At 37.8% G+C, this 26208-nt stretch overlaps 1 protein-coding gene and 2 pseudogenes across 3 annotated transcripts; 2 read left to right on the top strand and 1 right to left on the bottom strand.

Annotated features, from left to right (window-relative positions):
• The first annotated feature begins 5902 nt into the window (after positions 1 to 5902).
• Positions 5903 to 9110, top strand: LOC147488288 (uncharacterized; annotated as a pseudogene). The gene is made up of 5 exons (XR_015202447.1): positions 5903 to 6040; positions 6976 to 7074; positions 7211 to 7407; positions 7484 to 7576; positions 8518 to 9110. The product of XR_015202447.1 is annotated as an uncharacterized LOC147488288 (transcript).
• A 9019-nt stretch (positions 9111 to 18129) lies between these two features.
• LOC147488287 (uncharacterized) lies at positions 18130 to 18948 on the top strand. The gene has a single exon (XM_086574335.1). It carries the CDS (start codon positions 18130 to 18132, stop codon positions 18946 to 18948), a length of 819 nt encoding a protein of 272 aa, XP_086430461.1.
• Positions 18949 to 20782: 1834 nt separating this feature from the next.
• Positions 20783 to 25827, bottom strand: LOC147488286 (protein MAEA homolog; annotated as a pseudogene). Its single transcript, XR_015201286.1, has 6 exons — positions 25410 to 25827; positions 25027 to 25149; positions 22751 to 22935; positions 21703 to 21835; positions 21202 to 21419; positions 20783 to 21124 (listed from the first exon to the last, which is right to left on the bottom strand). The product of XR_015201286.1 is annotated as a protein MAEA homolog (transcript).
• Positions 25828 to 26208: the final 381 nt, after the last annotated feature.

Genomic DNA, 26208 nt, shown 5'->3' with positions numbered 1-26208 from the left:
CGCCATGAAAGTTGCCCCGAAGTTAAGCCGTGATGTGTTGTTTTATTTGGATTTCCGGTGTTGTTGACACGCTCTTCTAACTTGTACATTTGTATATAAAAGTATAAATAAATAAAACCAAAAAAAAAAAAAATGTTTGAATGTGATTTTTCATATTCTAGTGGATGGCATTTTAATACCGATCGTTTCGATATCTCATTCGCTCAATTTGAGTTGAAACGAATCGAATTTCCACGCTTTGAAATTTCGAACATTTCGGGACATAAGAGGAATTTCTGTAATTCATTTGTACTTGGGCCAAAATTTTGCCCAACCCAAAACCAAAATCTGGGTACAAAAGCCCCACGCTACAAGCACCCACGTGTCCACCCCCTCACTTCTTCTTCCACAAAATCGAATCTTGGTCCCCCATTATCCACTCCACTCGCGCATACCAAGAGTGAATTTGACCCGCCGCGACGCCAACCTCCACCAAACTCAACCCCCTTCCTCCGACCACCTCCTCCACCTCCTCTTGCTATTTGCACCATCAAAAGTTAATTTACACCCGCTATGGCCGCCTAAGAAGAATTACAACCGAGAGAAATTTCACAAATCTCTATAATTCCTGATGTTTCACCCATTTTTCGATGAGGAAATTGCTAGTAGAGAGTGGGAATATCTATTGCATCGAATCCCAGCTCAATATTTCGAAGAATTGGTGTTGAAATTTTATAATAATGGTGGTTTCGGGGTGACGAATTTTGGATTACAAATGATGGGATGGAACGCGGAACTCACGCCGGAGTTGATTCAATACCGCCAGATTCCGATTAACTTTCGATAGCGACCTGTTATTGTCGAGTATCCGACCACGGGGATTTGATGTTTGACACGCTTCTCGAGGGGAGTACAACATCGCTCGAATCGCGTGTACCAAAGCATTCGCCAGACGTAACCAATTAGCCGCCACTCAATGGTGGGCGACAACGCCATTGAACTTCAAAGATCGCCCGACGTGGAATGAGACTTTCTTGACACTGTCGGGCTGGATCCTACTGTGAGAGGAAGCACACTTTCTATATGGTCCATTTCACGGGCCATATTCTACTTAATCGTCAAATAGGGTCACTCCTCTTTGGTCGTGACTTGTTACTTTATGCTTAACTTAGGGTTCCAAATCACACTCTTCATTGAAACAAGGTCTTTCGAGAATTTTGGAATTTTTGAGACTTGTGTTTTAGACCGTCGGGACCCAAAGTAGCTAGAGATGACATTGAGCATGATAACGCACCTCCTCCTCCTCCTTCACCACCGTGATCTGCTTTAATGAAGATACCATACCAATCAATACTCCCATGGATGCCTTGAGGAACATGAATTCAAGTATGCTAGATGTTTCTTCGCCAGAAGAGATGATTACTTCCAGAATGAATTCCAAAAAGAAATGAGAAATCGCCAAGGCAAATTCCGGAATGATGATGGCAAATCAGCAGCAATTCCAAGATCGGGTTGCATGTCTATAGGCCACATTCCGCACGGTCGATCCATTCCAGTTAGATGCGTGGCCAAGACGAAACCCGGGTTCATCTTACGCTAACCCGAGGATTCACAAGAGTTGCTTATTTCCTTTGGTTTAGAAATGACTATGTCATTTATTTCCCTTATGCATTGCATTTTTATTTTTAGCTTAAATTATTATATATCGGTTGATTTCTCATAATTTTGTATCTCGACGGTTTGAATGAGAAATTATTTATGCTTAATATAAGACTTCAAAAAATATGAGTTTGCTTCATTGATTCATTGGGCCTACTCTCAAAGCCCAACGGTTAGAACCCAACGGATCGATCCAAACGGTCGATGCCCAACGCTCGTAAATCAAGTTATAAATACAACTCTCTTTCCACTTTTCACTCATTCCACTTCTCTCACTCTTCACACATTCTTCTTCACAAATTTTCAATTTCTTGAACATAATGAATAAAATAGAGCGATGGGAAAAGGAGTAACGCCAATGGGCTATCACATTAATTGTGATAACAGTGTTTATCATTATTCTCTTGTCACTCATGCACAACATGATCCGAACATCTAGATCTATGTAACCGTTTTTTTTTCATTTTGTATATTAGTATGGTGTGTTAAATAATTCTCACATTTATGCGAAGTTACGATATTAAATGGAGAAGTTCGTATAAATATTTGTGTATATTAGTTGTCTTTTCCTCTATAAAATATATATATATATATATATATATATATATATATATATATATATATATATTTATAATAATAATAATAATAATAATAATAATAATAATAATAATAATAATAATAATAATAAATAAATAAACAAACCATAACAAAGAAAGGCCATCCAAAACTCACCAAAATAATTAATGGATACACATAGTGTTCGAGAAAATCATACCGCTACAAGGTACACATAACACTTGTCACCGCATGTACTGATTATTCTATCCATATTCTATTACCGAAGTTATGATCATAATTTCTGAAATTACGTAAGTTTAACTACCCCGTGAAACTTTCCTCCGTTATTTTCTAAACATTAAACCATCTCATTAATTGTATTTGGATGTCGACATGACAAAGACTTTTTTGGGATCCCCTATGATCTTTGTTCATAATCCGCATGGGCCATTAAATACACTTGGACTCCGGATTGGTATAGCCTCATAGATTGCCTATAAATCTCTTCTTTTTTAAGCCATTCTTATTCATACAATTTTCACTATCCTTCCTCGCGAATGGCTCAACCAAAAAAATAACGGCAGAAAGCAATTACCTAAAAACTTTCGAAGAAGGCGGTTTTCTCCTTATTTTGACACCGGAAATCATATCGTCGGATGGGCGCCTCTTCTATATCATTCAGCAACTAGTTATTCCAGGAATTGGTTTTGATGTTCTACCAATTTGGCGGATATGAAGATGGAAAATTCTCTTCAATGCACCTGGACAACGGCGATTGGAATTGAATAAGGAAATGATCTCCTCATATATGAATCCCATAAAACCCGGGAGTCCCTTGTTCAAGAGTCATCATTCGATTCATAAAAACTTTCTTTAAAGCTACCAGATCTCATGGCGGCGTAAAAATACACATCACATGGTTTCTTCAACGCTCTTTGAAATGAAATCAACGTGTTGTTGCTCCACCGGTTGGGACATGTGGGTAAAGCGTCACACCTCAATCTGAAGTCACAAAGCCCTCAACTTCACCTTTTGGTTTTGCAACCTAAAGAGATGATTTTTATGCGATCCACACCTGCGGAACGTAATCACCAAGAAAACAAAAGAAGGTCGGCCGGTTCTGCCCACTTTGGTTCTGCAGATTATGATCGTTTTATCCAATAATTTCTCGAGACACCCCTTCGAAAGAGCATATATAAAGGTACTTCAAACAGTTACTCCGGGTTTTGGACCGATACTTTCGATAGATGAAGCGACAACCCAAGCTCAAATTCGGTTCATTTATTTTCTGAAAAATGCCATCTCAATATTATTAATCCCATGGAAGGCATTAAAATTCTTCATCGTATTTGAGGGAACTACTGCGCTTCGTCGAATATCATCATCACAACTCTTGAGGATTTCCAAGATGCGTCGAAAACGCATGTTGTCAAATGGAGGAGATCTTGGAAAATCATTCTCAATCTTAAAAAAATCTCTCTAATGGAAAATCAAAGCTGTACTCTGCCGACCCGAGGGGACATTATAGGAATCTTGTCGACCCACAAATAGAACCTAAGCGGTTTGGTGCAAAATATGCATCTCAAGAGCAATATAAAAATCATGATATTACTAAGTCAATAAGTATATAATCATCTATGTTATTATTCGTTTTTAGATCTTACTATGTATTTTGTCTTATCTTTTTGTCTTCTTTTTGTATGCAATGCTTAATAGGATTGTAAAATCATTTCCATTGTGACTAATATAATTTTTAACGTATTAACTACGGGGAGGGTCTATTTTTCTTATACTCATTTTTCCATCGGTTTGCGTATGGTTACCCATTTCTTTACTTCATCCACCATATCTTCATCAAACATTGCATCTTCATCATCCATGGTACCTCCCAAACTTTCTGTTCAATCCTTCGGTCCAGGTGGATTCGATGCTATGGCCGTCTTCCATGATTACATCCCAAACATTGGGTGGTATTTCCCTAATTCTTCAACCTGACCAAACTAATTCTCTCCGAGTTTGGCTGCATACTTTTATGCTAATATGGATGACACAGCATTCAACCATGCATGGTTTCTGCCAAACCGGGTTCACAATCAGGAGTTGGTGAAATATCTTTTGAACAACAACTTGCCTATCTTTGGACCTTCCATACACGAACCAATGCATCTTGGCGGTACATCTATCATAATTCTTACCGTTCCTTTTCGATTGGCAAAGCGTTTGGCGACTCTTTATGGTGATGATGCTTGAGTCAAGCGAAGGAGATGGCCATGTGCCATGGCGCACCATCACCATTCCAAAAAGCATGACAATGAACATGGGGACTGCAATGTTATTTGTACTCCAAACATTATGGGGAGATTGGCATTTTCTACTCCAATGAGAGGGCTGCTTTGCGTTGTATTAGATTACACTAAGCTTAGGGTCATGCATTATTTAACATTTTTAGGTTGTGTTATCTCCGACTGAAGCGAGCTCGCGCACCGGGACAAATATATAGTCTAATTGCGGAATCTAGAGAACACATTTCCCACAGGTTTGCAGCTGCATTTCATGACTACAGGTCAAAGGTGGATTCCATGCCGAACAAACAGAATTAAACGTGAGGTTTCGTCCAATGGAAGTGTCCGCTCGATACCTGAGGCATGTTCGATGTTACCCAGACGAAAAAAGATGAAGACCAATTTGAGGAATCCAGGAGACAAAAGAATGGGCAGAAATTTGAGACTATTATCTATTGGCGATGATAAGGAAATGCATTTCCTTAAAGAGGGCCTCCGACGCTTCCGTCTGGCGGATGGTAAACTTGAGTTTGCCATTATGCGTATATCTAGCTAAACCTTGTTTGGTGTGCTATTGTTTTCATGTTTGGTAGCTAATTACGTTAACTATTCTCAATTAAAATGTACAATTTGTCACGAAATGTGGATATGCTATTGACCAAGTTTTTCAAAGAACGAGTGCATATGCACAAGCATACTTTCTAGTAATCATCATCATGCCTCTTGAAAAAAAACATCAAATTATAAATAATTCAACATTTACCATTTTATTTTATTTTTTGAAATATTTAGAGGGTTTAGGCATACCCACACCAATTTGAAGGTAAATTTGGTGGACTATGGGTTGGGCCGTAAAGTATATATACAAACACGCCACGCTTCGCAACGGTTAAATAATATAAAAGAGCGTTAGTTAATCCAAGCCATTGAATTAGAAAAACCAAAACGCATCCTAACCGTTTAAACCCATCTTCAATCCTATATAAATAAAAATACAAGGAGAGAGATTGAATCGAAAAGGAGACATTGGGCGAAAGAGGAAAGTAGGGTTTTCAGGTACGCTCTATCTATTGTACCTCAAAATTGATTATGAATTACTTTAGATCTGCTAATTGTTCAACTCTTTAGGTTGTACATAAAATAAAAGTTGCAATTTTTAATATAATTGAACCTTACATCAGTATGCCCGGACCTTAATGGGCCGTGCCGTCCTAAAAATCAAAATTGACTATGACTGATGAACAAATTATGTGTTTTGCTAATGGAATTAGGGGGTCGGGGATTAGGCGTATAATTTCAACTAGCTAGACAAACATAAACTTGAAAACTTGAAAACTGTAGTGCCTTAGTATGTGTTTCGTGTGAGTGTAAGTTGTTTCTGTACTCTGATATTATTGTAATGAAGGGATCTCGAATTGTTGCAGTGTTGCAAAATGCCTCGTTATGATGACCGTGATCGTGATCGCTATGGCAATAGTACACGCTTATATGTAGGTCATTTGTCCTCTCGAACTCGCTCTCGTGATTTGGAAGAAATATTCAGCAGATATGGAAGGTATTTAGTTATTTTAAATTGAATGTTAATTTGTTTCCAGGCTTAACTTTTGGATGTAATTTTTCGTTTTCTTCAATTTTAATCTCGAGTGTGTACTTTCTTTGGAGTTCCTTTATTTGAGCTTTTCTGTATATGAATCAAAATTTGGTTTTACTTGAATATTTTCTTCCTTTCACAATGTCTAGTCAAAAAGCTGTTTCTCTAGGCCTATTCTTGATCCCTGTAATCTGTTCTGCTCTATCTTTCGAGAGTGTTTGCTCCACTTTGCGTAAACTCAAGGGTGTTTGATAGTTAGGTGATTTAGATTAATTTAGTCCGTGTTCGTTTGGTCAGAATGTTTCGTTTTCTCAGTTAGTGATGTTCATAGGAGGGCTAGTAATCTGTTGTTGTTCGGGGTTGGGTGGGTGTGTCGTCTGTTGGGGTATGACAACTTCTTGTGGACCATAGCCGAGCCTTGTCCTATCTGGGTTTTTATTCACTACTCACTATGTAATGTGTGAGACGTCATACCAGTGAGTCGTGTGTTTTAACTTGAATGATCTTGTTGAAGGTTTCTGGGCATTTGCCTGACCTGGAGGTCTAACTGGTGAGAGGGTGCCCTTGGTGGATTTGGTGGCTATTCTTGCTGAGTTTATAGGAGACTTTGGCGAATCTTTCCATAATGTTATTGCGTTTCTTTATGGAATGGCAACCATCTCAAAGTGGTGTTTAGTTCTTCTGTGAGGGGCGAAGTAACAAACCCTTTGGTACTTAAGTCATGATGGCCTTACTGTTTCTGGCAACCGTTTCCATGGAGTACGCGATGTGGATCTGAAGCTCTGACCGCATTTATTGTAAGTGTTTTTGCTCTCTCATAGTTGTTTTTCAAGCATCTATATGCAGAACATTACACAGCTATAAGCTTCTTGTGGTATTTCTCTGTGTTCTTACTTGTCTGTACAGGAATTTAGTGATCCGCGCGATGCTGATGATGATGCAAGATATAGCTTAAATGGTCGGCAGTTTGATGGAAGTCGCATAGTGGTGGAATTCGCCAAAGGGGTAAGCCTTCTTAACTAAAAATTTCATCTTTTGCTAGTTTAGTTTGTTCTTGTATACATCTGAGTTGTTGGTATCCATCTTTTGGCACTTTTAGTGAGAGTTAGTATATCAATCCCTGGTTTTAAATGTGGTGTAGGGACCTCGTGGCGCGGCAAGTTCGCGGGAGTATCTAGGTAGAGGCCCTCCTCCTGGATCCGGACGCTGCTTCAATTGTGGTATTGATGGGCACTGGGCTCGAGATTGCAAGGCTGGAGATTGGAAAAACAAGTGTTATCGTTGTGGTGAAAGAGGTCACATAGAGAGGAACTGTCAGAATAGTCCGAAGAGCCTCAAGTAATACATATTTTTCATATATTATATACATTAGTAATATTGTTATCCCATAGTGTTTGATGATGTCTTGTTTTAGACGTGGGCGTAGTTATTCACGATCTCCATCAAGATCACCTACTCGCCATGGAAGAAGTCGAAGCCGAAGTTTCAGCCGAAGCCGCAGTTACAGGTCTGCAGAACATCTCTATGCTACTGAACTTTTCTTGGATTGAGATATATGTACGTATAATTTGCATCAAAATTCCAATATAGTGTACATCTGACCGCGATCTGGCGTTCTGTCTAGAAATGATTTTTTAAACTTGTTAGGATTGCATATTAAATTGTTTTTTAGCGGGAAGGAGGCTGTTCTTTTCAGTATTTTAGTTTTGCTATTAGTAGCTATAATTCTTACTTGTGCAGTGGTAATTTTTTAAGCATACATAATGATTATATAAGAAGTACCTTTACCTTTATAACAAAGATAAATCATCTATATATTATTTCAGCAGAAGTAGCATTAGCAAATATTGGGTAAACTTGAATACTTGATTGTGAATACTGTAAGAGGGTATAGAACCGTGTTTGGAATCTCAATAGGCAAATTGGAGACAATTGACAATCATTCGAATATACTCCTAACATGGTGGTGTTGATGTTAGAATTTTTTTTTCTGCAGTTTAGGAATTTATGGTAAATATTTTGAACCTAGTTACGAAATGTGAACTTCAATATTTGTTAATTTTGTTTCCACGATTATTGTTTGACAGGCGTTTTAATTTTTATAGCTTGTAAAATTTCTTTCACTCTTTTGTCCCTCTTTCCCTTCCATAACGAAGATCAGTAAACGTGGTCATTGATTTTACGACATGGGTATAACCAGTAGCCAGTAGGTTGGAAGAATACTTTTGAAGGGCAAGGTAAGTGTTTTGGATGCATAGCGTCAAGTTCATGAATTTGACCTTATGGCTTTTGAAATGAATATATATGTATAGTTAAAAGGCCAAACGACAACATGTTCGTTTCTGTATCCATCCTTTTCTTGTGCTTATGCTGTTTGTGTTTTATATCCAATTGTTACCCGTTGTACATTTTCTTGGAAGTGACTTGATTGTATTTTTTTGTGGCCAGCCATTCCAGATCACCACCCAAGAGAGAGCGGAGTCTTGATCATGAGGAAAGGAGATCAAAGAGTCCTCGCTACAGCAGGAGCCCAAAACCAAAGAAGAGTCGCCACCTCCATCCAAAGGAAGGAAGCATGATCCGACACCTGATGTTGACAGCCCACGAGAGAGGGGTGCCCTCCAGATCATAAAGAGGTTCAGCATGATGGTTCTGATTATAGTGGGAGTCCTAGAGGCAAGAGCAGAAGCCCCAGCCCTGAAAGGGAGAGCCCTGTTGGTAGAAGATATCAGAGCCCCACTGAAGCAAATGGCCACAGTCGCAGCCCCAGTCCTAGAGGCGACAGGAGCCCGATGGACGATGATGGTGATGAAAGGCGTGGTTCCCCCAGAGGTAGTGAGTCGCCTTCAAGTGCTCAAGATTAATAATGATATCTTTTGGCAAGACAGTAACTTTTATGCTCTATTTGCGCAACAGTGTTGTAGTACATGGTAATAAATTATGGAAACTTAATAGACAGATGAGTATGGTTTTCAGTTTTTAATATGCGGAGCCATTGGTTTAGCCATGGGTTGATAATTTGATAGTATTGTTTGGTTGGATCTGTTTTGTACCCATGACATGTTCAACTTTCTTTTCAAGTCACCAACTCACCACCATATTGATAGACTGCTCTGCATTAGTTATGAAACTTTCACTAAATCTTCCCCTTTATGTTTTTCGTTTGAATCACTTTTGACTCCTTTAGTTTAAGTTGTATTTCTTTTGGTTTAGTGTCACAAATGAGTACTGGAAGATCTCACTACAACAATGAACGTTTGTCCTGAATTTTACATTCAAACATTTTTTCTTTTATTACAGCTTTCTATTGAATTTTCTTCGAATTTTAAGAAAATGGTTTAAGAAGCAATGTTTATGAAAGTTCTCTAAGTAGTTACAGGAGCAGGCAGTCAAACATTTAAACTATTTGTACATAACCTGATAGCTAGTATGGTTTTTTTGAATTCTAATTCTAAATGGTATTCCTAATTATATAGGAGAGGTTTGTGCAGTTTAAGCACTAATTGGGAGCAAGTCGCTCTAAGAGTTTATAGCGATTAATTGGAGTTAATCGGGGATTAATCGGAATTAATTGTTTTAGTTAACCTATAATACATATGTCACATATAAGTGATATAATAACCTAAAACAAAATAAAATAAAAAAACTACAAGCCTGAGTGGTGGAGTGTTAGCTAGCATAAGAGTTTTCTTTAGTGGTTTTTCAATTTTTACGGTTTTGATTATTTTTCCTCGGTGAAGCGGAAATGTTTTTAATATATATATTAGTGGGCTTTTCTTTTTTGGGGGTTTTTTTTTTATTTAAATTTAAAAAAAACAAACAAAACCTGTAAACCTATTAATCGGTGTTTTTTTTATACCGAGTTTCCGATTAATCACCGATTAAGTATAAGAAATCGCTCGCTTTATGGCACCCTTCCAGTTTCTAAATTTTTTTTGATCCGGATCGATTCGAGGGCATAAGCATAAGCTTATCTGTGATTAATAGGCACTTAAAGCGCCCGAGGGGAGAGATCCATCTAATTTTTTTTTAACAAATAAAATGGGAGATAAGTATGTTATTTAAGTGACATTAGGGAGGTTATTCTAAATTATTAATGAAAAATGGTTTGTTTAATTGTAGTTAGGGAAATGGGGGTAATTATATAATTTAAGGGATATTAGGGAGGTTCTTCTAAATTATTAATACAAGCGGGGTTTGTTCTAATTTCAATAAAGGGGGTAACACTAATTATAGGGAGATTACAAATAGCCAACTCCAAAGTGGAGAGGGTGTTCCTGAAAACTCGGCTATCATAATATAGTGTCTAGAAATTGGGCTCTAGACACTTTCTTTAGTGTGTTTTTAGTCTAGAGAAAGACCAATATTATCTTTTGATTCTACTCCAATTTTAACAACCGTCACTTTTTGGGTATATTAAGCTGTTTTAAAACTTTTTATTTCTCCTTTTTACCCTTTCATTTTGTAACTGTCAATTTCTTCCACAAATAAATAATATGAAAATCTAATGTCTGCGCGTAGTTTGTAGGTGTGTGTGTCAATCGAGGCCACTCATCAAGCAAGGGTGCATGTGTATTGCTCAAGATGTCTTGCAATCAAATAATATAATTGTCTTATAAAAAAAAAACCATTTGTCCATTCACAATTTGAATTACATCAAACAAAGCTTAAACATGCTATTCAAAATGATTAGAGATGTATTTTAAGAGCATCTTTAGCAGTGATATCAACCTAGCATCAAACACCAAAAATTTGGTGTTTTTTCAACTTCAGGAGAACTACATGTTGATGAAAACACCAAAAAAACACCAAACCAAACACCAAATCGACCAATATTTGGTTCCAGGTTTTAGTCTTTGTATCAAATCACTCACGGTTTTGCCAACACAGCGGGCTTCAGCTGCTAAATGGGCTTCTATTAGCGATTTTGGCAAAACCGTGTGGGCTTGGGCTTCAATAGTAGCGGTTTTGCCAAAACAGCGTCGTTTTTTGAAAATTAGAAGCGTGGTGCATAGAACTTGAAAAATTATGAGTTGTGCATAAAAGTTAAAGAAATTAACATTTGTGCAATTGAAGAAATTAAAATTGTAATTCAAAATCGAAAAAATTAAAGAAATTAAAACCTATGATTATGATTATCACAAATCAAAATCTATGATTATGATATAATCATATAATATCCAAAATAATCCAAAACCTATCATATTACATCAAATTTATTTAGCTCTCTTCTTACGCCCACTTACCACTTTCGATCCTTCTCCTCTCTCTATTTGGGCGTTTGAAGTTGCTCTTCTAAGTTCCTAATCGAGGCTGATGATCTTCTCTGCAAGACGGAGGTTAACTACTTTGACTGAAGTTCCTCATATCCACGATGTTCTTTGGCGTTAATGCATTACACTTGCTGCATATCCTCATCGCTTTCAGAAGTCTCGTCATACACGCGGCTGGGATTGCCGATATGTCGAGAATATGCCTCCTCTCTTTCTTGGCTATAATGATCTGAGGCGGTCCTCATCCCATCAAACCTAAGAACACGGTTCTCATATCTTTCCGAACCTCGGCTGAAAATCCAAGAAAATACGATTGTGAGTACATATTATATATATAATGAAGAAGATAAATAAAACAATTAAACTCACGATGGTATCTTGATCAATATCGCTCTAACTTCGAGAAACGAGCATAAGGCACCTCGGGAATGGAAATATAAGTAGGCTCCCCATCGAGGTCCACACACGGCAAACATCGAGGATTCTTGGCGGAACCACGGGGAGTGGGGTGATATGCATGCATTCGAGGAGGTTGTGGGTTAATAAACAGGCGGTACGTGGCGGATGAGGAATCGTAGCTCGCGCCTCATCCCTTCCAGGCCCACAAACTTCGAAGTTGCTAACCCGACCAACGGGGAGGCAACAACGGACCCATGGAACCACGGTTCCACCATCTATCATCTTGATCGGTGATCGCTTCAACAACAAAAGAAGACGATCTCGGCCAGGACCACCACCGGCATGAACTTCATGAACTTGAATTCTACCCCACGACTTTGCATCACTAACATCATGGGATGGGAGCACATGGAACTCCATAGCGTCCGGTCATCGCCTCCAACATCCGCCGCCCACGGTACCAAACTTGGCGATCCGCGTCGCGGCAAAAACAACTCTCGGACGTTACAACACACAAGCATGCTATACAGCTGGATCGTCAAAGGCAGTAGACAAACGCCAAGGTCTCCACTCAATAGATGACAATGATCTAATATCAATCTGAGCACGAGCCATACAGATATTATTCATAACCTGCCCTCTGTTACGAGTCAAGTGAGGCCATGACCAACTAGCAAATCTAGGGCGAGTATCAGCAATCATGTCTATGTTAGGACAAAGACATCGAAAGTACTCATAAAACCAAATCTCTAAAAGTCCCGTTGAATCCTGCAATTTGAGGACTTCTACTTCGAATGTCTTTGAAGCTTTATCTAACGCCGATATCAATGTGGCATATACTGAGCTACCCAGGTCATAATCTCTCATAGTATGCAAATCAGATACATAAGCATAATATCCCAGTCGTACCGTCGAATGACTATTGGGAAACAAAACATGGCCAATAAAAAACATCAAAAAAGCCCTAACATACTGATCAACACCCTCACTACCCGGTAGAACAGTTAAAGCTAACTCCGCTCGTGTATCAGGATGCAAGAGGGGTTCCATATATGCAATCTTAATATGAGATAGCCTAATCCCAAAAGAATCATAAGCATCCGCGCTTAAACGAGGAAAACTTCATAAGCATACTATCCATATTCTCATAATTTGTATGAAAATGTATCGGTTGGCCTATACGATACTCAACCCGAGAAATCATAGTGAAGTCTAGTGGTGTGAACCCTAACTCTGCACAAAGAAAATGAAATGTATGAGTTCTACTCCACCATCTTTCTACTAAAGCTATGACCAATTGCCTGTCGGCCTTCTCATAATCCATATCAATCAAAATACCCAAAGGTGTATACAAAATACTATCTCTAATATGTACAAACTCATCCAAACTCCTAATAACCTTCCACCACTCTCTAACACCAAGTAAAGCCGATCTAACTTCGGTGAGTCAACAACATCTTTGATATTATAAAAAAAAAATAATGCATTATAAGGTAAATAATTAATTGGTCCAACTCGACTAATTAATATTCAAAATATTTAATCAAAACTAATTAATTACGAGTATTATTAGCGCACTTTCGACCGTATTTTGTATCACGTGTAGAAGACACAACTTCCATATCAAGTGCTTCTCTAGGTGCAAATTGCCAATCAAAGTCGTTCATCTGATACTCTAGTACATATGGATGTCTATCAGCCGGCGCGACATCCTCGGGTTTTTCTTCCCCACTGTCTTCTCCCCAACCGTATTCTACTTCCTCATCGCCAATGTCGATGCGTTATCTTTGCCAATCATCACCGTCGAAAGGTTCAAAAGGATCCATATCAAATTTTAAGAGTTTAGGTAGGTTTTTGTTTTTTTTTTAACTAAAGAGAGGGTTTTATAATTGTGAGAAGAGGTGAAAGTGACTGAACCGCGCGGCTTTGGAGTTGTTTATATAGAAGTAGCACGCGGTGTTCTGAACATCACGCGGTTTTGCCAAAACCGCGTGGGCTTGGGCCTGTCAGTTAGGCTTTAGTGGTTTTTGCCAAAACCGCGTGGATCCTATCTGGCGGTTTTGGCAAAACGCAGCGTAGTTATGATGTTTTTAATGTTGCTCCTAAAGTTGCTTAGTGTTTTTTTGGTTTGGTGTTTGGTTTGGTTAAAAATTTTGATGTTTTTTTGGTTGCTCTGCTAAAGATGCTCTAAATTGTTAAAGCTGTATTGAAATTAGTTGTAATCAATATACATTTGTTCCGTTTTTGAAGTTAATGTTTTCCACATTGTTTTGGTCTCTACAGAAATTCATCTCACTTTTAATTGGAATTTTGTAGATTTCAGATGAATTATAGTTATTTTGATTAACTCACTACTCTTTTTGTTGGTAGTTGACTTATTTAGTTGGGACTAATAAAAGAGGTCAAAATTGTAAAAGTCAATCTGAAATTTGAGACAGATGTCAAATTTCAGTTTTTATGGAAGAAAAACAAAAAAAAAGTTTGCTATTTCCTTTGAACTTAAGAAATGTGCGTCTGTGTACCTATACCCAATTTTCTGAATAATGGTGGTAAATGTATTCGATAAAATCAAGAATAAATCAACTGTCAGTTTTAGCACAAACAAGCACTACCATGTGCTGCTTTTTATATTCTTTTCACATATCAGGTCTTGTTTTCTGAATTCATTTCACTAGTCATTCGTAATTTAATATGGTTAGGGTTTGGAGTTGCTGAAGATGTCATTGGAATCAAGTACTGTTCTTACTGAAGTGTTCCTCCGTAAGAAAGGCCGAAAGAAGTAGCAGACTTTCTAGAAAGGAGTTTATGGTTATGAATTTTTGTGTCTTTTTCAAAAACTTCTTACTAAGCATTATATTGAGAACTGATTCTCTTTGGATTTCATATGAACCTGTGGTATATCTCCTTGACTATATCTTTCCTTTCCCCACCCCCCTAATGATCAAATTATGAGTGTTTCTAAGCTGGTTATTCTTTACTGTCACATCATTGAAAGCAAAATAGCAAACTAAGTTGTACCATATTCATTGTTAGAGGTAGGGAGATTTGTTCAAGCATAATTTTGTATATGTAATTATTTTGGTAGATGCTTTACGAAGATTGGTCATTCTTCCGCCAGTAGATTTCAAAAATTGCGTTAGCTTTCAGTCTATATTTTCACAGTTTTATTTGTGAGAAGTGTAACCAAAATGAGAGGGTAGACCTATCATAAAGAGAATGAAGATGCTGCATGTGTATTGAATGTTCTCCCATCGAAGAGGTAGAAAGCCCTTTTTTCCATTCTAAACCCTATAAATCTTCTATCCAGATATTTCAATGACCTAAATCCCTAATGATTCCATAATTACATCTCCTTTTGCTAGTTTCATTGTCGCATTTTCATTTGCATCAAACCTGCTGATGTTTATGTGTCTCCTAGGATCACATTAGGCACTTGGCCTCCTACTCCTAGGATACTATACCCTTTTTGATTATGTAATTGATCCCCTGCTTTCGGTCTTTTCGCATGACGATCCTCAGTTGGGCGCATGGAAGTTGGTTGACTCCGTGCAGTCATAAAAAATTCTGTAACTGTGTTATTCACAGTTAACACAACTGAATATTGTCCCAGACTGAATATTCTACTTCATCCATGTGTAAATTGTAAAATATATACTTTTTGCTAAGGTGAACTGCAAACTAGCTGATAGTTATTAGTCATATATATTTTTTCGGTTTTGAGACCTGCACCCCATTTGAAAAAAGAATTAGACTTGCCCCCAGACTCACTCGCCATCTCGGTCAACGCATTTTGACTGTTATCTCTTAGTTAAGGCAGTTGAAATGTCTTGAATACCCTTTTCGTTGAAAAATTATCAAAATGACATATTAGTTTTGCAATACCCAATTTAAACTAGAAAATGTACATGACACGTGTCAATATCTAATTACTCACATTCAAGTATCCAACAACCCACATCACTCATTGATAATTAAGTCCTAAACCTTGAGTTCATCTTCCCCAACTAATTAAACACCAATTTTATTTGAAATCATTAAAAGTAGCACTTTAATATGGGTAAAATGATGGTGGGTGTTCAAGATTTTGAAAGGTTATAAATAATAAACATGCATAATGACTAATAAGAATGTATATTAGTGTTTCTTATGCTTGGGAGACATTAATTGAGATTATTGCAGGTGCCGACTAGCAAAGTCGGTAAAATCTTTAGGTGATGATACCAAAGGTCTGGAGCTCATTGAGATTATTCAATTGTAATGGCAATTGTGTGTGTGTGTGTGTGTGTGTGGGGGTGGGGTGCATGTCTAATTTCTAATTTAAGATTTATTTTCTAATTGCCTTTTCTTGCTACCAATACCCCTCTTGTTGACACATGTCCAAGTGTTTGTGACCGTTAGATTAGATAGGACAAGATGTCGATACATGTTTTTTTTTTTTTTTTTTTTTTTTTTTTTTTTAAGTGGAAATTTTTATTAATAATGATAACGAGGTTTTACAAATGATTAAGACAAAGAGTGCAACAAAGGTTGCACTACAAGTCCTTTCTGAATGGCAAATCCTATCCTCTTAAATCTGCAAACTCGTTAGAACCCGGAATTTTGTCATTCGTTATTGTTCATAACTTTTCGCAACCTCTTAAGGAGCTCAATAGACTATTGTGACAAGAAACCGAAAGTATCAAAACTGAACAAAATGAAACAATGCTGGTTAGCCCTACAAGTATCCTCGTGTTTCTCAATCTTTTCTGCCGCTGCTCTATTAGCTGCTTCTCCCATCTCAAAGACTTCATTCCCAAGCCCTACCAATGGAGATGCTCCAGTTACATCAACAAATGCATGCTTCCTCTCATACCAACTGTCTACAATGTACTGCATGGTCCTCGAAAGCATCCAGTCTACTCTTTTTGCAAACAGGGCATAGGTCACCATCAGAGTACAAATGAATCATGAGATGGTACCGGATAATATAACGATACTTCACTAGTGACATACGCTGTCCAAGTCCCTCAATCGAATAGCAAGTAGAAAATCCTTTCTGCGTGAATTACATTTTATGGCATCCATGGCCGCTTTTGACGAAAGCGATATAACTCAAACTTCCTCTCAAGACCAGTAACAATCTTACCATAGAATGCTTCTGCCAAAACTTTTTGTGGTTTTCAGAAGACGGTAGCATTCATAGCCAGAGAATTGAGGTCAAAATCGGGTAGACAGAGACTTCATACATTGCTAGCAACATCAAGAATCTCATCCAACGACATTGGACAATAACTCCTAAGAATGTGGTTCTGAAGCTCAGAACTTTGACAACGGGAGGCCACAAAAGCAAAAGTAGAGACATTAGTGACACAATAAATACCTAACCCACCAAGACGTAATGGGAGGCCACAATTTATTTTATTTTTATTTTATTTTTAAACATGAAAATGGGTATTGAATTGGGAAGTCAAGAGTTATTTTGGTAGTTTACAACGATAAGGGTATTCAAAACATTTCACTGAGAGTCATGGGACCACGGAGATAATGGTCAAGATGGGTATTGAATTGGGAAGTCATGGGTATTGAATTGGGAAGTCAAGAGTCATGGGACCACGGAGATAATGGTCAAGATGTGTTGATTGAGACGACGAGTTTTGGTGGAGGGGGAGGTCTTTTGGAACAGGAATACCATTGTATGTTTTCCGTAATAAAAAGAATTTCTTTTGGAACAGGAATACCATTGTATGTTTTCCGTAATAAAAAGAATTTGGTATTCAAACTTATAGTTGGAAGTAAATACATTTAAAATAAGTAAACATACCATGGTTTTCTCCATAGTAATGTAGTTCCTTCCTTCAAGTAATATTTAGAAGAACTAGTAACACAAGAGCATATTCCTTTCAAAATGAGGGTCACTTATGGACTTACAGTTCCAAGACTGTTGAATTTTAATGAGGATACTGGATCATATGTGGAGAGGGAAGAAAGAAAAATTAAAAATCATTTTCCACCGTAGGAAGTTCACCAATTAAGCTGCAAAATTGAAACAAAATCCAGGCCGGGCCCCTGTGTCTTGAAAAGCAAGCAATTAGTTTGGGTTATGCAAATGGTTTATCTTGATCTCACGATTAAGCCTGTAAGTCCTGAATGTTGAGTTACTAGACAAAACGAATCCAAAACCAATAAGGCATCCAAGTTTGGGTAGGAGATCGACGAACTAGAATTGAATTTGTATTGTCCTAATTCTACTAGGATTCGGATCCAAGGTATCTCAGCGTCTATTTAAAATGCCCATTTGTTTCTGTAACGAAGGTGAATTTTTATCAAACCATCTCTCAAGTGTCGAACCCTATTTACCAACCCTCCCATATCCTTCTTCTTCAAACCTCTCTTCAGTTTCTTCTTAACAATGAAAAAAGAGTCTCATCATCAGCGCTTTGATAAGGATTTTAGTTCGTTCCACTCCGGCAAACAAGAACAGCATATCACTGTGATGAGACATGGTGATCGGTTAGACTGTGAAGATCCACTTTGGAAATCAACAGCAGAACGAGCATGGGATCCACCTCTGTCGGACACAGGTAAAGCTAGAGCTTTCGCCATAGGAAAACAATTCAAGGACAATCTTTCAGCACCAATCCACAGAGTTATTGTATCGCCTTTCTTGCGTTGCGTACAAACGGCTTCGCAGATTGTATCGGCACTATGTACCGTCGACAAAAACGCAAACTACATGGACGTCGATAATGAGGTCAAGGTAACGATCGAGTATGGATTGTGTGAGGTCTTCAATAGAAGAAACTTGGCTAGGGCTCCTGAACACGGGAAAAACGTCGGATTTAATGTCTCGGAGCTTGAAGCTATGTTCCCAGATGGGACAGTGGAAACAATGGAACCTATATGCAACCAGTTGCCAGATTGGCATGAGCGACCTGAATCTGCAAAGCTTAGATATGCAACCGTTATTCGCTCGCTAGCAAAGAGGTTTCCATACGAAAACTTGCTACTCGTTACGCATAAAATGGGAGTCAAGACAGCCGTTTCTTCATTCAGGAAAGACAAGTATGTTTACGACGTAGATTATTGTGGATATTCACACTTAAAAAGGAGAATCTTTCGTAGTCCTAATAAAAAGTATCTTTTTACCGGAGTCTATGACGTGACTACCAAAAGTGGGGAATCTGGTGTTAAATTCTGCCCGCTCATTGACAAGGCCCTATATGTATGATATATGATGCACATTGACTCAGCTGCTGCCATCAAAGCACTGGAGCATCAATCCGGCTTTGGAATCAAGTGAAAGACAAAGCTGAATGGTTAAATCTCACATGCTCATGGAGGGAAACTAACATAGTTTCAGATGCTTGCGCCAGATACGGAGCCAATCTAACAAAGGGCACCAAGCAATGGTGGGATGATAAACCACCTTTCATGCACCAGATAGAGAATCAACATCAGACGTACTACTGATTCATGTAGTAAATCTTGTTAGGTTCAGTCTAAATGTAAACTTTGGAGAGACCTACACAAGGCTCTCAACTGATATAAATGTAATTTTTTTCCTTCGCTATTAATACAATTACCCTTTTAGCAAAAAAAAAATGATTCTGTACCACAGATAGTTATTGTATGATGGCATAGATGCTAAGGTCCCAAATCGAGTTTCGACCCGTCTGGACTACGAAAGAATTGGAACAACTTTCTCGAGCTTGTAAATGCTTATTTCAAGATTATTGTATGGATCTCAATTCTTAATTTAATTGAAAATAAGAAATTTTAATACAGTTGTAATGTTTTGTTTCACATAATACACTGTTTTTGTTTGTCACTAAGTTTTTACTTAACACCGTTAAAGGTGCCGAATGTATCGGTGAGCCATAACAACATATAGATGTTCTTTCCTCGCGTTGTTGACTTAATTGCGAGAGATTGAGACCAAATCCACCAGCTGCGTACTCCTTTTGCTCTTGTGACAAGTTCGTTGCTGGAAACTTTGAGGTAACAACAAAAGGTGGGATGAAACGAAAGGTGTGGTTCCCCAGAGGTAGTGAGTCGCCTTCAGGTGCTCAAGCTAGATTAATAATGATACCTCACGAAAAGTACTTTTAGAAGTAATGTTTATGAACGTGTATATAGAGACATACAAGGAATTATGGAGTTCTTTTAAACCAAGAATTTCTAACAGGGATAAGATCATATCCTAATAAAGTAATAATCTCCTTGTTTGATGCAAAAAAGAGATCCCTACACCCTACTCAATGATGAGAAATATCAGGAGCAGTGGAAGCAATATATCATTTCCATGGTGATCTTAGGCAGAGTGAGAAGATCATTTAAGAAAAATGTGTCCAAATGAAGCATGTTGCTACACAAGTAGTAGACGCCAGTCTAGATCCAAATGAAAAATATTTCCGTTGCTCCACTCCTATGGAAATGAGAGAATGCTTGAAGAGACGGCTGGACGATAAGGTGCATACACCTTTTCAATTGCAGGTCGTCCCACGGAGCCTTGAACTTGAGCTCGTAGATTGGGTGGGAGCTGTTATGGGGCAAGGAATTAGTATGTGCGATCAGTTAACTCTACAAGCCTTTTCAAAAGCCAAGTCCTGACTCTTGACTTTCTCAAACGAAAAAACTGTATATACTTGATCACACACGCAATTTATAGAATTATAGTGTAATGTTCTTTAAACTTTTGAGAGGTGAGAATATGTTATGGTAACAAAGCAATGATGAAAGGTCAACTACATCAGACACAGATCAATGCACCAACCCGAGGACCCTAGGAAACAAACTTACTGGAGATCGGGGATGAAGCACAATTTAAAGACATTTCCACGTACATGTACACATAGCTGTGCCCGTTCCGAACCATTTCTGCCCATTTAGGTTGGTCCTATGCAGGCATCAAACTTATAAACTCCTTTAGACCATATAATAAGTACGTTGTGAGTTTGTATCTGCTGAATTATGTAGCAACAAATTTGACATAGATTATTGTACGCCAATACAAGAATACCCTGAGTGTCCCACAGGCAATAACAAAATAGACAAGATCAACATTACTTTAATAATCGACTATTTTTATTAAGTTATTATTTATGAAACAGGAATGTATCCGAATGAAAAAATATACATACATGAAACTGCACTCTCATTTGGATGGAACCATTGGTCGTTTGGACCTATGAACCAAACATGCGTGAAATGGAGAAGGCCCTTCTTTAACAACACAAATGCTCAATCATTGGAGGCACATAATTTACAAACTTATCTAAGAGCAGATTTCACGAGGGGAGAGGTTATGAAATGAAAGCCTTCACAAGTTCTGAATAATTGCAGACCAAGCCTGTCCTTGGGCAAGTAACTTTGCCATCATTCTTCCTCGCCATTTCTTCAAGAGCCTGTGACAGAAATGATAAGAACATTAATCAAATTGTCAATGCCTCAAACGTACTTTACTTGAGGAAAGACCCAGGACCTTGGTGCTGTAGACGTAACCATTAGGTAAGACCAGTGGTGGGTTTTCTGTATCCATCAGCTCTTTAGTAATGTAGCACACAAGCTTTGAATGGTGCTGTTTTGAGAATGGCAATGGATTGGCCAGCTTGCGGAAGCTCTCTTGTGACAGTGGATCTTCTTTTGTGCAATCTTCTTCATAACAGAACCTAATTCAGGTTAAGGAAAAGACAGAGAACTCTACCAAAACATTATAGGAACAATACTTTCTTTTTTAGGAAAAAAAAAAGCTCCAAAATGAGTATATGCCAGCTTTAACTACAGAAAAAACAAAATTCAAAGGAGTATATGCCAGCATTCACTTCATGATGAAAACATACAACAAAGATATGAGATGTTAGCCCTAACATAGAAGTTTTCGAAGCTAAAGTACTCTTAAGCGTCATAGAATTATTGACAAAATAAGAAATATAAGAAGAAGAAATCAGGCAGCATATCTTTCTCGAAAAAGATTTGATATCACGAGTCTTTAGAGCAGACAAGCCTGCTTGCAGATAAATATTCAGCAAAGGTTCAAGGGTCATGCCGTATAACCTGCAAAATTCCTGCTTAAATTGCTCGACTAAATGATCCCATTGCTTCGGTTCAAATAATACCTAGAAAGATCAAGAGGAATCATTATACTACCTCCATTTAAAAATCTACTTTGCATATTATCTATGTCTAGTTCATCCTTGGTATACAACAAGATTTATATGGTAACTACAAAGCCTGAATGGTAACTACTTGGAAAAGATTTGCTGTGTTTCGCTAAAGACTACCCCTAAGAAAAATGGACTGAAATTTGTCTTCTTATAGCCTCAAAAACCTCATGTCAATTTAAATGCTTTATCCTAAAAGTGCCATCGAAGCTGCCATGTGATCCGGGTTTGTGTTACATCTCTACCAACTTTCGCAGAAAAGTCATTGGTCAAACTCCTTTTGACCACATGTCAATGCAACATGCTGATTTAGTTTGGCACGATCTCTCCAACATGGAGATTGTCCACTGAACAAAATAGCTCATTTAAAAATGTCTAATGCGGAGACTGGAGTTCGATCTTTGTGTGAAGAGACTAGTTTATATATATATATATATATATATATATATATAATAACATAAATTTACACCAAGATTCCGTATTAAGCCCATCTAATTTTAGTTGTTACGGATGAATCATGAAACCACAGAAGACTTCCTAGGAGACATTCTATGGTGCATGTTTTTCAACGACGATACACTGTTAGTTGATGCGACTGCCCACTTTTTTTTATTTTTTTATTTTCTTCACCTACATGCACAAATATTGAAGTTATTAGCTGTTTATCCTCACGACTAGTTCCCCTGAAAGTAATCAGAAGTACGGAAGTAAATTTCTACCAATTGAGCAGTTAGATTTGTCTTCCTCTTGAGCAGATGACTGCCCATGATGTTTTTCAGCTAGCTATAAGTGAACAGAAGACAGATGCTCTCACTGCCTCCTGCTGCGGGAAATACACATACAAAGCCAACACCCTGAAAATGAAATTACCTTGTACATTGTGCACTCAGTATTACTCTTGAAGGCCAAGGTCGCCATGACACGCTGCAGCTCTTTCATATGGGTAGCTCCCCAGGGCGAGGGTACTTCGAGCATCGTGATATAGCGTAAATTATTTTCAGCTCATTACAAAGCTCAACAAACTCCTGAAGTCTCAGTTGAAATTCAAGCTTGCTCTGCTAAGAACAAACATCATCAGCACCTAACAAGTTCAGTAGTTACCAGTTACACGCATTGAACATGCAATGTGTAAAACTAAAAACATAACATACATATTTCTGTCAGTGTCAGATATGAGTGAGAGCCTGAGGTGTTTAATATGACAATTGCAAAAAGCACCCTGAGATGGGAACAAGGTTATATATACTTCTGTAAACATCAACTTACACAAATACAAAAATATGTCCATACAGAAAAGATCAATCCAGGGTAAGTATATGAATATGGAGACTGGAGCTCGTTTGTCATGTGGAAGACTAATGAGTTTCCATAAACACGCATTTGCACCAAGGTTCAGTATGAAGCCCATATCTATTTCATCACGAAACATGCATACCCACATATCAAAAATGGAATGGCTCTAATACCACTTGATACAATCAACTAGATTGTATATAGATTTGGGTTAATTCGAGGAAACCAAAGACCTATGAAATGATCTTCTATTGAGGGAATCAAACCTCCATTCACACAACTGTGCAAACAATTTCAACAATAATCGACTACCATTCTTAGTTAAAGTTACCACCTAAATAGAGGTTATATAATGTTTTGCAGCACTACATAATGCAAACACACCTACTTACAATAACTACCACAATTGACCAAAACACTAATCCACTAAGACTTTCACAACTAAACCACTAAGACTTGCTATATACAATAAAGATAGGCACCGACTTGAAACCAATTGGTAATAACTAATACGTGGAGAGGCCTCAAGACTTACATACTTTTACGCGTGGCTCAATATATCCAATGTGGGACTAAAAATCTCAACACGCCCCTTTATGTGTAGCATTAATTAAGCCTAACACGTGGACAAACATACTTGGGTTACATGGAGTAACAACAAGGCCTTTTGGGCCACATGCAATAGCGTGCTTTGATACTATATTAAAGATGGGTATCCAACTTAAAACCAATTGGTGATAAGTGGAGAGCCCTCAAGACTTATTGATGCACTAGTGTGCATATAGATATGAACATGACACCGAAGAATCACGAACTGGTTGCTTGTGAGCCACTACAGTTGTCGTGCCGGACTTGAAACTCACAAATTTGAGAAGGGAGTTGACAAGTTATCGCTTGTAATCACCCTGCAAATAATCAATAACAAAAACACAAAAAGAGAAAACCTTTCTCACACAAACACAAAGTTTATTAATCAACAACCAACTATAGCCAAAAGCCTACAACTCAATATATAGACTAAAATAACTATGAATTTAGAAGCTAGCCTTCTAATTCAATTATAGAAACTAAAACAACTAATTTTCGGAATGAAACATAAACCTAAAAACAACCTATGCTAAAAACACCAAAATAGCAATCAAAGATGCTTCTAAAACCCCTTAATAATATGTGAACCAATTAGGACTCAAAACAAAGGTTTCTAACCCTAGAATACATCACTTATATACTTTTATGTGTGGCTTAACATATCCCATGTGGGACTAAACATCTCAACAATATACTCAGCTATCTATGCTCAACTGATGGACACACATGTAGTAAACATATCATAAGCCTAGAAACTAGGCAAAAGGTCTATCTGCCTTACTAGGTGGTGTTTTGACCGCATAGCCTTAAGCTTTTCTAGGTAAATTCTTTCACTATCTTTTATACAAATAACTATTTGTTGCAATTTATTTATTTGAATGTTATTCTATTGGACACAATTACAATGAAAATGCTTCAACCTTATCAACCTCCTACCTAGTGATATTAACTTTGACACTCCATTCTTTTCATCCCTTGCTCCCTTATATAGGTTTGATTAAAACCCTCGTCTGAATTCCCTTAAATTTACATGTTTTAACTTGTATCTTTTTTTTTTTTTTTTTTTTTGTGTGTGGGGTACTCCTAATGGTGTCATGATTTTATTAAAGTAAAGGAGTAAAGGGGTAAGGAATGGAACCATTTATCTTGGTACTCTGACAGTGATACAAGAACTTCACTAAACAAGCGTGTTTGTTTTGTGTGTCAGTGTGGGGGAGGGGGTTGCTTTCATTTAGTCGCTAATTAGACAAAAGAAGTGATTATACCTTTGACTTCTTCAATCTGGATTTGTTGTCGGCACACCAGGCCAAAGCAGGAGCCACATCTTTATTATGAAGAGCATCAATGACCTTTTTGGCTTCGTGGAAGACTTCAATATCAACAAGATCCTGTCACAAAAAAGTATATATGGTTATGAAATATTAGTTTGTTAGGGACCACAAAAATTCTTAAATAATTTTGTTGATAGAAAGTTAGATTTCTGACATCATTCCAACTGGATCATGCATTGGACCCATAATTATTTGGAAGTTAAATAAAAAGCATACTCAATAGGATGATAATAAAAAACAAAAAGAGAGAAGAAGAAGAGGGGGGGGGGGGGCACTCTCTCTCTCTAATACCCCCCACTCAAACTCATGATGTGTACCATAGAGAATTTGCCAAGAACGTAACAAGTGAAGAGGCCATTCCTTGCAACTATAATGCCTTCAAAATGCAATGTGCTTTGCGAAGCCAGACAATATCATTGTGCCATGAAGAGATACCAAATACGACTGCATGAAGGAGAGAAGAGACGAATGTTGTACATCAAGTACTGGAGGAGAAGATGCCAAACCTACATTGTAGCAGCTGTAAAAAAGAGAATGCAGTACACAAGTACCAACTGCAAAGAGAAGAAAATGCAATCCATATACAAATACAATCCATCCACAAAAGTTAAAGTTTTGCCAACCAATGCAAACAAAAGAGCTACCATTACTGAATGCTACTAATGGTAATGTCAAACCGATTTTAAGTGCTACCAAAACCAATCAACAGCCCATCCCCTCCTTCCCCCCCCCCCCCCACACACACACCCCCCCTAAGTTCAACATCTTGAACAAAGACCAACCACAAAGGAAGATGGGCAGCAAACAAACAAAATAAATCCAAACAAGAGAACTCCACAATACTATGTCACTGCCATTACCACTCTTACTACCACTACCATTGCCAATCGATACTACCGCCACTGCCATTGCCAATGTTACTACCAAGCCATGCCATGCCATCCACTACCTCACTGCTGATTGCCAAATGCCTATTCACAAAACCACTTTTACCGGTCTATAAAAATAATAATAATAATAACAAATAACACTTTCCCCCAACTCACGAATGCTCAACTTTAAGTACAAACAAGTACCGAAATGCAATCCACCGAGAATGTGTGAAAACAAAAAAAA

This window comes from Coptis chinensis, chromosome 7 (assembly GCF_015680905.1).
Source record: "Coptis chinensis isolate HL-2020 chromosome 7, ASM1568090v1, whole genome shotgun sequence".
Lineage (NCBI taxonomy): Eukaryota > Viridiplantae > Streptophyta > Magnoliopsida > Ranunculales > Ranunculaceae > Coptis > Coptis chinensis.
Note: the sequence above shows the minus strand (reverse complement) of the source record. Positions and strands in the feature narration are given on the sequence as shown.

What these genes read in the sequence shown, in the direction of transcription:
- LOC147488287 (XM_086574335.1), top strand. Translation starts at nt 18,130, where the DNA reads ATGAAAAAAGAGTCTCATCATCAGCGCTTTGATAAGGATTTTAGTTCG.